General features: G+C 45.7%; 1 protein-coding gene across 2 annotated transcripts in view; it reads left to right on the top strand.

Annotated features, from left to right (window-relative positions):
* Positions 1-1612, top strand: part of SNX6 (sorting nexin 6) — a 67465-nt gene extending 65853 nt beyond the window's left edge. For both annotated transcript variants that reach the window (XM_056545814.1, XM_056545815.1), the window contains exon 14: positions 949-1612. In XM_056545814.1, the coding sequence (XP_056401789.1) occupies positions 949-1002 (54 nt within the window). In that variant the 3' untranslated portion in view covers positions 1003-1612. The remainder of the gene's footprint in view (positions 1-948) is intronic.
* The last annotated feature ends 12441 nt before the right edge of the window (positions 1613-14053 follow it).

Below are 14053 nucleotides of genomic sequence, written 5' to 3'. Positions count from 1 at the left end.
ACAGATTAGAAGTATGTACCAAGGATCATTTCCATGCTGATTCTGTACTTAGGCTTGTCTCTTAGGCACTGCTTTACAATGTAGACTTATTTCACAGGTGGGGAACAAAAAATGAACCCCTCCTTGGTTAACACATAGTGACAGTCTATATGTTATTGCCTAGATGGGAAAGAAACTATGTGCATTTGTATAATCTTTATTACACAAGGCTGCAAGTGCCAACTGTGTTACCTTCAGAAACTATACCAATCAATGGGGCACAAGGTTGAGAATTTTAACAGCAAGTAAATAGCAAAGTGGATTATAATTACATAAGGAACAAAAAGTTTAGTTTGGTGACAGGTACCCTTTAAAGGGGTTCTCCGGTGCTTAGACATCTTATCCCCTATCCAAAGGATAGGGGATAAGATGCCTGATCGCGGGAGTTCTGCCGCTGGGGACCCCCGGGATCATGCACGCGGCACCCCGTTTGTAATCAGTCTCTGGAGCGTGTCCGCTCCGGGTCTGATTATCGGCGACCACGCGGCCGGCGGCGTGTGACGTCAAGCCTCCGCCCCCTCGTGTGACGTCACACTCCGCCCCTCAATGCAAGCCTACGGGAGGGGGGCATGATAGCTGTCACACGCCGCCGGCCGTGTGGTCGCCGATAATCGGACCGGAGCGGACGCGCTCCGGAGACTGATTACAAACGGGGTGCCGCGTGCAAGATCCCGGGGGTCCCCAGTGGCGGAACTCCCGCGTGTAAGCACCGGAGAACCCCTTTAAGGGATTACACTAAGCATGCATACAGTACCCTTTGGCTTCAGGTTTTTGTACTACCGGCTGCATCACACAACCATTGGCCATGTGTAGTGAGTTTCCTCCCGCTTGCAGCAGCTGTGATGTTACATACCGCTATATTTTGTTGAGTTGGTTGTTCGCTTACCTTATGTTTCCTTCTATTTGCAGGGAAATTTGCAGCTGCTACAGAGTTGCTTGGCCGTGTTAAATGGTAAACCATAATACACACTCCGTCCTAATAAGAGAGTAAACCAGACCCTCCTGTCGCCTCCAGGAGCTGCCACATTTCCCATGGATTGGTGCAATTGGCAATTCCCAGCTCCTGAGGATGACCCCCATACAGACATTGGGCTACCACCATGTTAGAAACAGCACTGTGCTGCAGAGCCCACACTTGGTGTATCCACATGTACCTTTTTATTTAGTCATTGTAGTACGTCACAGATACAATCTTCCTTTTTTTTGGATGAAATTAAGCAATTTTGAATGCTCTCCATGTAATGAATTGTATTACATAATGCCAACCTTATTTACCAATGTATGTTACTCTTGGATGATGTTCGACATTCACGGTTCGAATGGATGAAAAATGACCGTTAGATGTTCACGTCTTATACCTTGTCCGAGTTCCATGTAATGATTTTTGATGTTTAAGCCTCCGTTCTCTTGATTTACTGAACTCTATTTTTTTTGTATTAAACGTTTTCTTAGATATTTCAGAAGCGTTCCAGTTATCTTTTTCAGTTCATAACGCTAATGCATCAGTATGTATGCCTTAACTTGTAGACTTCTCAAATATTGTAAAATAAACTGTGAATCCAATGATTTATAATTGACATTGTCCTGGTGTTCTCTGAAGAAGAAATAAGGTGGATTTTAGTGACTCTACAAGCTGAGTACCCGGCGGTGCTCTGTTTTTCCTACCTAATCCTTGTGGGGGAGGAAAAACAACATAAGAGGAAGTACTTGTCCTCATATCCAGATATCCCCTCCTCATATCCCGACCTCATATCTCATCTTTATATCCTGTATTCAGGTGGGGCTGAGTTGTGATGAAGAAATTGTAGGCTGAAAATAGGAGGCGTGGTTTTGTGAAAGTAGGCATGACTTGCAAGCCGGTGTGAGGTGCAGAACTGCGCCCCATGCAATTTTACATTGGGCCCTCCCCTCAGCTGTCTGGGGATTTCCGAGCATACAGCGAGGGAAGGGGGAAGGCGGAGCTGTGCAGGACACAGTTCTGCACCTCCCTCACCCCGTACACAGCTCCATCCTTGCCCCTCCCTCAGAAGGAGGACGTAGATTTTCACAGCCCCGCTTCTGGATGTAGATTTTGACAGCTGTGAAAATCTGCGTCCAGGTGCCTGTGGGAATTCCTCTCCTGCCGAGGAGGTGTACAGCCCCCTGGATGTAGATTTGAACAATCGCTCAGTGACACAACCACAAGTAGAGATTTTTACACCTGGATGTAGATCTTCACAACTGTCAAAATCTCTGTCTAGGAGCGGGGCTGTGAGAATCTACATCCCTCCTCTCCTCCTGAGGGAGGGGCAAGGATGGATCGGTGTACGGGGCGAGGGAGGTGCAGAACTGCGTCCTGCACAGCTCCACCTTCCCCCTCCCCTCACTGTATGTGCGGAAATCTCCGGACAGCTGAGGGGAGAGGCCAACTTAAAAATGCATGGGACACATATCTGCACCTCACACCGGACCTATGCACAAAAGGGTAGAAAATAAAAGGGGTGTGGCTTTGCAAGAGGGGTGTGTCCGGACTGACGCACTCACCAGGAGATGCAGAGCTTGGAGTAAGGTAATCATATATGTTTATTTGACATAAAAGTAACGTGTACTAAGTTTCATCAAAATATCTCCAGCCATTTGGAAGTTATGCTGGAACTTACATTTCCCATAGACTTGTATAGGACTTTAAACAAAAATCCCGACCCTTGCAAATGGGGGTAGGTTAGGGTTAATTTATCTATCCTATGTTTGTAGTTGACATATAAGTAACATGTGTGCCAAGTTTTATCGAAATCTCTTCAGCGCTTTTAAAGTTATGCTGGAACATACATACACACATTGGGGGACATTTATGTTGGTTGGTGTAAGGTGGTAAAGATTTTACCCGTTTGATGTATTGTTTGCACAATTTTACCAAAAAGGCGCACAAAATTTTGCTCAATTATAGAAACCAGTGAACTGCAGAGATTGGATTAAAGAGTAGCTCCCACCATCCTTTTTTTTTTTTTTCTCTCCCTGCCTATTGCCCATCTATCCCTTACCCCCTCCCTGCCTTTAATTTTTTTTTTTTTTTACATATTAAAAATGCCTTTTGTCTGCCTGGTAGTGGGGAAACAACTGGAGGCACCCTGTATAGGTGAACACCATATCTGTGTTGGCCACACATCCCGCTCCCCACCGCGCAGCCCGCAACCCCCCCGGCCGCACCGCTCAACCCCCCCCCCCCCCCCTTAGTTCACCTATTCAGTGTACCTCAACCCACTCCCCCCCCCCCCCCCCCCCTTAGGTGAACACCGTGTGATGGCCGCACATCCCGCCCTGCCCGCAACCCCCCCCCCCGGCATAATATTTTACCTGTCCCCGGGAGCTGGGGCCGGTGTGTGAGGCCAGGGAGCCTGCGTGCATCCTCTTCCTTCAAAGCACTCGCTCCCGCCTATCTGATTGACAGGCAGGGAGCGAGCGCAGCCTGACTGAATTTGGACCGATGCCCAGCCGGCATCGGTCCGAATTCAAGCGTGACGTCACGCCAGGCTGCTGCCGGCCACTAGGAGGGAGACCCCTAGTGGCCGGTTTTTAAATGTAAATTAAACCATTTTAATGAAAAAATTAATTAAAAAAAAAAAGTATATTAGAGATATGTTGTAGTACATAAGTGCAACAACATATCAAAAAAAAAATTGGTGACAGTGCCCATTCAAGCTTTGTGCTCTGGCATCTGACACTTGTACGTGTCCTTTTAGGTGGTGTAGGTTTGCGCAAAAAAAGATTTTCAAAAATGTATTTGTGCAAATAATAAATACAGCTCCACTGCAAAAAGTGGTGTACGGTGCATCAAACAGTAAACAACGTTTTGAAAGATGTTCTACCGAAAATTGTGCAAAATTTAGAACATTGAAGTGGTGTAAAGCCAATGATAAATGTCCCCCATTGAGTTTTAAATATATAGTTAGAGGCAGTGTTCCCCAACCTGGGTATGATGGGAGTTGTAGTTTTGCTTCACCAGGTTAGGTTACACTGAAATTAAATATAACAGTGGTCTCCAAACTGTGGACCTCCAGATGTTGCAAAACTACAACTCCCAGGATGCCCGGACAGCCAACGGCTGTCCGGGCATGCTGAGAGTTGTAGTTTTGCAACATCTGGAGATCCAGTTTGGAGACCACTAAAATATAAGATGCCTGTAGATGTAAGTTCTAATAAATGGACATCATGGTAATACCATGATGGGTTTGCCACAGTTTCTGAAACCGTGAAAAAAAAAAAATAAATGAATCCGAAACTTCTGCAAAAAATGCATTGGCAATACTGTGGATTTTGCGCAGCATTTTTGCACTGCCACTCCATTTATTGTCTTTGGGACTCCCAAAGGTAGCCATGTAGAGTGTTATGTTATCTCTGGCAGCCCTTATTAAAAGGGTTATCGAGGAATAGACAAACAGAGCTAATTTCTTTTAAAAACAGCACCACACCTATCATCAGGTTGTGTGTTTTATTACAACTTAGCTCCATTTGCCTTAATAAGAACTGAGCTGCAATACCACACACAACCTGAGGGCAGGTGTGGTGCTGTTTTTCTAATCATGGATAACCCCTTAAGGACTGAGCCCTTTTTTACCTTAAGGACTGAGCCCTTTTTCGCAATTCTGACCACCGTCGCTTTACAAATTAATAACACGAAAACTCTTTTACCGAATATTCTGAGATAGTTTTTTTCGTGACATATTCTACTTTATTTTGGTGGTAAATTTTCGGCGTTACTTGCATCCTTTTTTGGTGAAAAATCCCAAAATGTCATTTTTCTAACTTTGAAGCTCTCTACTTGTAAGGAAAATGGATATTCCCAATAAATGTTATTTTTCTTCACAAATACAATATGTCCACTTTATGTTGGCATGATAAAATGGACATATTTTTGCTTTTTGAAAAAATTAGAGGGCTTCAAAGTAGAGCCGCAATTTTCAAAAATTTCATGAAAATTGCTCAATCTGAAGGGACAGATGTTACAGAACTACAACTCCCAGCATGCCTGGGCAGTCCAGTTTGGGCACCTCTGTAACAGTGGTCTCCAAACTGTGACCCTCCATATGTTGCAAAACTACAACTCCCAGCATGCCCAGACAGCCTTTGGCTGTCTGGGCATGCTGGGAGTTGCAGTTTGGCCTTCCTAGTGGTTGCCCCAGTAAAGATCACTTTACTTTCACTTTCAATCCCCCCCCCCCCCCTCAGGCATCTTCTCCTCCAGGCACCGGCCTCCATCTTCTGTCCATGTTCCCCTCGACATCCAGGGGTGGGCAGAACGGGGGGTTTCCATGGCAACCCACTGTCCTGCTCTGCCATTGGTCAGAATCAGTTATGACCAATGGCAGGGGATAGGAGGAGATTGCAGCACTGCGACCTCACTCCTAGCCCTCAGGATGATCGGGGCTGTCCCTGACAGCTCCGATCATCGCTATTTTCCGGGTGATCGGGTCACCAGAGACCCGATCAGCCCAGAATAGCAGAAAATCGCATGTCTGAATTGACATGCGATTTTCTGCGATCGCCAACATATGGGGGGGTCTCAGGACCCCCCTGGGCGATGTGCCGGGATGCCTGCTGAATGATTTCAGCAGGCATTCCGGTCCGGTCCCCAACCGGCTAGCGGAGGGGACCGGAATTCCCACGCCGTATGCATACGCCCCACGTCCTTAAGGACTCGGGATGCAGGGCGTATGCATACGCCCGGCGTCCTGAACAGGTTAAGGACACAGCCAATTATTATATATATTTATTTTATTTTTTTTTTGCATTTTTCCTTCTCGCCTTGTAAAAAATATTTTAGATTCTTTTAAAACTCTTCTATGAATGGCGTTGCTCATTCTTCAGGCGGAAATACTCGCGGAACACAATTGCAGTCTTTTTGGAGACTGCAGTGTCCGCACGGTCCTAGCACCATCTGATTCAGTCTGCGCTGGCCGCACTCGGAATCTCGGAATGCATGCTCTGCTCGACCGTAAATGCAGAGGTTGGGAAAGCCCCTGTCAGACATCTTTGATGACTTAACCCTCTTTGATATTGCCGTCAGGCTCCGCTATATGGAGCTCCGTCGCCAATTCTATCAAAACAATGGGAGTTCATGCACTATTCCCCCCCCCCCCACTTTGGTAAACTACACATTCCCCGATGGACCCCATTTAAGTCAGTGGGATTTGTCGTGACCCGTGGAAGAAATGTCAGAATTATTAAAATGTGATGTTTGTGATCCCTTACAGTGAACAGTGTATACATAAAAAATAAAATACCAAACGTCAAAATAGCTGATTGGTCGAATTATATATCAGCGAAAAATGTCATAAAATGCAATTAAAAAGTCCCATCTAAAAACTAGTGATCAGTGAGCAAAAAAATGAGCCCTTATCCATCCCCGTATATGGAAAAATAAGTGTTAAAAGAGAATTTTAAGCATTGTAATTTTCTTACAAAAAGTTATAATTTTTTAACCCCTTAAAGGACACAGAATAGGGGATAAGTGTCTGATCGTGGGGGGTCCGATCTCCCAAATGGGGCCCCTGCATTGCCGCGCTCTGCGCCAGCTAATGTGCGTAGCGTTGACCTCTATGGGAGAGGCAGGGAGGCACAAACACTGCATCCCTGCCTTTCCCATAGAACTACATGGAGGAGGCGTGTCGGCCGCAGCGTCATGCTGTGCAGGAGATCGTCCCGGCATTCAGACCCCCCCCCGCGATCAAACACTTCCCCCTATCCTGCGGATATGTGATAAGTTGTTTTTGCTGCAGATTTCCTTTAACCTCTTGGGAACGAAGCCCATTTTAACTTTGAAGCTCTCTGCTTGTAAGGAAAATAGACATTCCTAATAAATTATATATTGATTCACATATACAATATGTCTACTTTATGTTTGCATTATAAAGTTGACATGTTTTTACTTTTTGAAGACATCAGAGGGCTTCACAGTTCAGCAGCAATTTTCCAAATTTTTCATTTTCTCAAGGGGTAATAGGGAAAAAAAGCCCCCCAAAATTTGTAACCCCATTTCTCTTGAGTAAGGAAATACCTCATATGTGGATGTAAAGTGCTCTCTGGGTGCACTAGAGGGCTCAGAAGGGAAGGAGCGACATTGGGCTTTTGGAGAGCGAATTTTACTGAAATGGTTTTTGGGGGTCATGTCCCATTTAGGAAGCCCCCTTTGTGCCATTGGGCTTTTGGAGAGAGAATTTGGTTGGAATAGAAGTCAGGGGCCATGTGCGTTTACAAAGCCCCCGTGCTACCAGAACAGTGGACCCCCACATGTGACCCTATTTCAGAAACTACACCCCTCACGGAATGTAATAAGGGGTGCTGTGAGCATTTACACCCCACTGGCGTATGACAGATCTTTGGAACAGTAGGCTGGGCAAATGAAAAATTTTATTTTTCATTTTTATGGATCACTGTTCAAAAAATCTGTCAGACACCTGTTGGGTGTAAATGCTCACTGTACCCTTATTACATTACATGAGGGGTTTAGTTTCCAAAATAGGGTCACATGTTGGGGGGTCCACTGTTCTGGCACCAGGGGGGCTTTGTAAACATACATGGCCTTCAATTCCAGCCAAATTCTCTCTCCAAAAAACAAATGTTGCTCCTTCCCTTCTGAGCGCTGTAGTTCACCCACAGAGCACTTTACATCCACAGTATTTCCTGACTGTAATTGGATTACAAATTTTGGGGGGCTTTTTTTTAACGAAAATTCGTCAAACACCTGTGGGGTGTTAAGGCTCACTATCTGGTTACATTCCGTGAGGGGTGTAGTTTCCAAAATAGGGTCACATGTGGGTATTTATTTTTTGCATTTATGTCAGAACCGCTGTAACTATCAGCCACCCCTGTGCAAATCACCAAATGTACATAGTGCGCTCTCACTCCTGAGCCATGTTGTGCACCCACATATGGGGTATTTCCATACTCAGGAGAAATTGCGTTAAAAATTTTGGGGGTCTTTTTTTCCTTTTACCTCTTGTGAAAATGAAAAGTATGGAGCAACACCAGCATGTTAGTGTAAATTTTTATTTTTTTACACTAACAGGCTGGTGTAGCCCCCAACTTTTCCTTGTCATACCGGGTAAAAGGAGAAAAAGACCCCCAAAATTTCTAACACAATGTCTCCCGAATAGGGAAATACCCAATATGTGGCCCTAAACTATTGCTTTGAAATACGACAGGACTCCAAAGTGAGAGTGCGCCATGCGCATTTGAGGCCCAAATTCTCAAGGATTTGCATGGGGACAGACCCGGATGCAAGCATTACACTTGCCTCTGCCGCCAAATTACGCTACGGCAGTATTTCCCAAACAGGGTGCCTCCAGCTGTTGCAATACTCCCAGCATGCCTGGACAGTCAATGGCTGTCCGGCAATACTTGCAGTTGTTATTTTGCAACAGCTGGAGGCTCCATCTGTACAAGGCGTTTTTCATTTTTATTTGGGGGGACAGTGTAAGGGGGTGTAGTGTTTTACTTTTTATTTTGTGTACTGTCATGTTTTTAGAGTACATGCACACGGTCGGGTTCACAGCAAGTTTCTTGCTGGGAGTCTGAGCTGCAGCAGAAAATTTTCCGCAGCTCAAACCTGAAGCGGGAAACTCACTGTAAATCCCTGCCTGTGTGAATGTACCCTGTACTTTTTTGGAGAGTGTGTGTGTGGGGTGGGGTTTGCAAAACTACAACTCCCAGCACAGACTGACAGACCGTGCATGCTGGCAGTTGTAGTTTTGCCCCAGCTGAAGGTAGGTTACAGACTAATTCAGCGTTTCCCCACCATTGTGCCTCCATCTGTTGCAAAACTACAACTCCCAGCATGCCCTGACTGTCCAAGCATGCTGAGAGTTGTAGTTCTGCAACACCTGAAGGTCCAGATGTTACAGAACTACAACTCCCAGCATGCCTTTGGCTGTCTGGGCATGCTGAGAGTAGTAGTTTTGCAACATCTGGAGTGCCACAGTTTGGAGACCACGGCACAGGGGTCTCAAAACTGTGGACCTCCAGATGTTGCAAAACTACAACTCCTAGCATGCCCAGACAGCCAAAGGCTTTCTGGGCATGCTGGAGTTGTAGTTTTGATAACTTTTACAAGGCCGCAGTGAAGATCACTCACCACTCTCCACCGTTGCGCCGCACCCATCACAGCCGCAGCTCCTGATCACAGCTGCCCCGCCACAGCCCCTGATCGCCAGTAAGCAGCTCCTGCAGCCCCCGCCACCCCCGGACACCGGCTCTCAACTTTAACCTGCCCCCCTCCTGCTATTGGTCAGTCAGTCCTGACCGACCAATGGCAGGGGATAGGAGTAGGTGGCAACCCTGCCATCTCGCTCCTATCCTTCATGGTGATCGGGCTATCTCTAACAGCCCCGATCACCTGTATTTTCCGGGCGATCGGGTTACCAGAGACCCGATCAGCCTGGAAAAGCCATGATTTGCCGGTCTCAGGACCCCCCAAGGCAATGTGCCAGGAAGGCTGCTGATAGATATCAGCAGTCATCCCGTTCCGATCACCGCCCTCCCTGTGTGCGGCAGTGACCGGAATTCCCACAGGCGTACAGGTACGCCCTTGGTCCTTAAGTACCAGGGAGCAAAGGCGCCCTTTGTCCCTAACAGGTTAAGGACAATGGGGGAGATTTATCAAAACCTGTGCAGAAGAAAAGTAGACCAGTTGCCCATAGCAACCAATCAGATCGCTTCTTTCAATTTGCAGAGGCCTTGTTAAAAGAAGCGATCTGATTGGTTTCTCATGGCAAGGTTTTGCAGGTTTTGATAAATTTCCCCCAATGGACGGATATATTTACATCCATTGTCTGCATTGTTATATGAAGCACACTTCATACCCAGTGGGTATTAGCAACCAGGACCCGCGGCTAATGGCAGACATCGCCAATAGGGCTTATGTCCAGTATTAACCCTTTAATAGTTGATTGCGGCATCCAAAACTGAAGAAAAGCAATTCCAGCTAGCTCAGCTGAGAGGACGGCAGAAGGGCCTTTACCTGCCTCCTCGCCATCCGGTAATCCAAAGCTCCAGTCAGCCAGTCAGCCATGGCATAACATTGATCAGTGTTATTGGTGCTCCACCAATAACACTGATCAATGTTATGCTATTGCATGTAATAGTCCCCTATGGGGAGTAAAAAAAATAGTGTCAAAAAGTAAAAAAAAAATAAATAAATAAATAAAAGTTAATAAATGTGATTTAACCCCTTCCCTAATAAAAGTTTGAATACCACCCCCCCACCACCACCACCCCTTTTCCCATAAAAAAAATATATACGTAAATAAAAATAAACATGTGGAATTGCCACGTGCGTAAATGTCCGAAAAATAAAAAATTTACATTAATTAAACCGCACGGTCAATGGCGTATACGTAAAAAAAAAAAAAAAACAAAGTCCAGAATTGCGTATTTTTGGTCATGATAAGTATGGTACTGATAAAAACTACAGATCACGGTGCAAAAAAATGATCCCTCATACATACCTGTATACAGAAAAATTTTAAAGTTATAAGAGGACATTTTTAAACATACTAATTTTAAAACCTAGATAAGTTGGGTATCATTTTAATGGTATTGACCTACAGAATAAAGATAATGTGGTGAGGGTGCGATGAAGGGCAGATGTTATTACACTAGGGGCAGATGGCAGATTAACCCCTTGTGTTCATGATGCCAGGGCATGGTTATCCTCTACACCACCCGAGGTATGGCTGCTACTTCCTGGGCCAGGCACAGGGCAAATAATCACTCTGATGCAAGGTTACGGAACAGCAGCTTTACTGAGGCAGACAGATGTTATAGTCTTTACAGCTCAGTTGGGCCCAAGGAGATGTCCAATGACCTTAGGAGACTTGCGGGCTCGCTAAGACTTCTAGTGGACTTAATTATGCAATCCCACGCTGACTTTAGCAGGCTTGATAGACTTGACTGACTAGACTTCTCCCCTGTGGTTGCTTACCAGGTTTTGACTTTCACCTGAAGGGGTTCACTGATGATGGAAGCGTGGCTGCGTGGTTAGCCCTTGGTCTCCCTTAGGACACCAGACACTCTCAGGTCTTGACTGTACTGTAGCTCAGCAAGGTCTAAACTGAAACTAAACTAGCTCCTGCCAAGTATATAAGGGAGCAATGTGGAGGGGTCCCATAGGTCACCCACAAGTCACCTGGCCACTGACACCTTCCCTGGTTACACGACTTAACAACAGGACTTAAAGACATACAGTCATGGCCGTAAATGTTGGCACCCCTGACATTTTTCTAGATGATGAAGTATTTCTCACAGAAAAGGATTGCAGTAACACATGTTTTGCTATACACACGTTTATTCCCTTTGTGTGTATTGGGACTAAACCAAAAAAGGAGGAAAAAGGCAAATTGGACAAAATGTCACCAAACTCCAAAAATGGGCTGGACAAAATTATTGGCACCCTTAACTTAGTATTTGGTTGCGCAACCTTTGGAAAAAAATAACTGAAATCAGTTGCTTCCTATAACCATCAACCACCTCTCAGCCGGAATGTTGGACCACTCTTCCATTGCAAACTGCTCCAGGTCTCTCTTATTGGAAGGCGCCTTTTCCCAACAGCAATTTAAAGATCTCTCCACAGGTGTTCAATGGGATTTAGATCTGGACTCATTGTTGCCACTTCAGAACTCTCCAGCTCTTTGTTGCCATCCCTTTCTGGGTTCTTTTTGACGTATGTTTGGGGTCATTGTTCTGCTGGAAGACCCAAGATCTCAGACGCAAACCCAGCTTTCTGACACTGGGCTGTACAGTGTGACCCAAAATCCATTGGTAATCCTAAGATTTCATGATGCCTTGCATACATTCAAGGCACCCAGTGCCAGAGGCAACAAAACAACCCCAAAACATAATAGGAACCTCCACCATATTTCACTGTAGGTACTGTGTTCTTTTCTTTGTAGGCCTCATTCTGTTTCCGGTCAACAGTAGAATGATGTGCTTTACCAAAAAGCTCAATCTTGGTCTTATCTGTCCACAAGATGTTTTCCCAGAAGGATTTTGGCTTACTCAAGTTCATTTTGGCAAAATTTAGTCTTGCTTTTTTATGTCTCTTTGTCAGCAGTGGGGTCCTCCTGGGTCTCCTGCCATAGCATTTCATTTGATTTAAATTTCAATGGATTGTTTATGCTGACACTAATGCTCCCTGAGCCTGCAGGACAGCTTGAATATCTTTGGAACTTGTTTGGGGCTGCTTATCCCCCATCCGGACTATCCTGCGTTGACACTTCCATAAATTTTTCTCTACCATCCACGCCCAGAGAGATTAGCTACAGTGCCATGGGTTACAAACTTCTTGATAATGTTGCGCACTGTGGGCAAGGGCAAATCTAGATATCAAGTCCACAGACTATTCTCTTATCCTCTTTCTGTTTTCCATGCTTAGTGTGGCACACACAGACACACAATGCAAAGACTAAGTGAACTTCTCTCCTTTTTATCTGCTTTCAGGTGTGATTTTAATATTGCCCACACCTTTTACTTGCCCCAGGTGAGTTTAAAGAAGCATCACATGCTTGAAACAATCTTATTTTTCACAATTTTGAAAGGGTGCCAATAATTTTGTCCAGCCTATTTTTGGAGTTTGGTGTGACATTATGTCCAATTTGCTTTTTTTCCCCTCACTTTTTTGGTTTAGTTCCAATACATACAAAGGGAATAAACGTGTATAGCAAAACATGTGTTACTGCAATCCTAAGAGACTCTCTCCTAGGACTGTATCCACCTTTTCCAGCCCACCGGAGCACCTGAAAGCTGAACTAATTGATGCAGGCTAAAGTCATCAACTGCCGAGCCGAGAAGTTCGTGACGAATCGAATCACTGTAAGTTCGCTCATCTCTAGTGACATTTACGGCGATGACTGTATTCCCTTAAATACAACACATTACCATTTAGATAACCACAGTGTGACAAGAGTCCTGAGGAGTATGGGGACTTGGACTGAGTCCACCTGAAAGGACCAAACTGTGTACAGAAGGGCCACTTCTGTACTGGGCCACCTCAGATAAGGTGTCATTTTTACCAAAAAGTGCACTGTGTAGAATCGGAAGCACCCACAATTTACAAAATGGCGTTTTGGTTTGTTTTTTTCAATTTTGGCCCACAAATAATTTTTGGGGTTTTGCTGTAGATTTTGTGGTAAAATAAGTGATGTCATTACAAAGTAAAATTGGTGGCACCAAAAACAAGCCCTCATATGGGTGTGTGGTTATTGTGGTGGCCCAGCACAGGAGTTACACCCCTGTACCCTTGCTGTCCTGTCTTGCGGACTCTATTGCAGTGTCCAGAGTCCCCCCTTAAAGGGGTACTCTGGCGCTAAGACGTCTTATCACCTATCCAAAGGATAGGGGATAAGATGCCTGATTGCGGGGGACCCCCATGATTTTCCACGCCGCACCCTGTTAGAATCAGCCCCCGGAGCGTGCTCGCTCCGGGTCTGATTACTGGCGATCACGGGGACGAAGCATAGTGAAGTCACGGCTCTGTCCCCGTGTGACATAACGCCCCTCCCCCTCAATGCAAGCCTATGGAGGGGGCATGGCAGCTGTCATGCCCCCTCCATAGGCTTGCATTGAGGGGGCGGAGCCGTGACGTCACTATGCTCCGTCCCTGTGATCGCCAGTAATCAGACCCGGAGTGAGCACGCTCCGGGGGCTGATTCTAACCGGGTGCGGCGTGGAAGATCACGGGGGTCCCCAGCAGCGGGACCCCCGCGATCAGGCATCATGTCCCCTATCCAAAGGATAAGATGTCTTAGCGCCGGAGTACCCCTTTAAGCTGTGTATTATAAATGGTTAATTATACCTTGTGTTATCTATTGCATTGTCTGTATGTTGTTGCTAAGTGTTGTAACCAAGGAAGGTACCAGTGATCAGATGACTTGTGGGTGACCTATAGGACCAGAGTCTCCCCCTTATAAACCCTGGGAGGCGCTAGCTAGTTTTATCTGAGCTAAAGTAAAGTCAAGACCTGGAGAGAGTGTCTGGTGTCCTG

This window comes from Hyla sarda, chromosome 11 (genome assembly GCF_029499605.1).
Source record: "Hyla sarda isolate aHylSar1 chromosome 11, aHylSar1.hap1, whole genome shotgun sequence".
NCBI lineage: Eukaryota > Metazoa > Chordata > Amphibia > Anura > Hylidae > Hyla > Hyla sarda.
The sequence above is the reverse complement of the archived record's forward strand: the minus strand, read 5'-3'. Positions and strand labels throughout refer to the sequence as shown.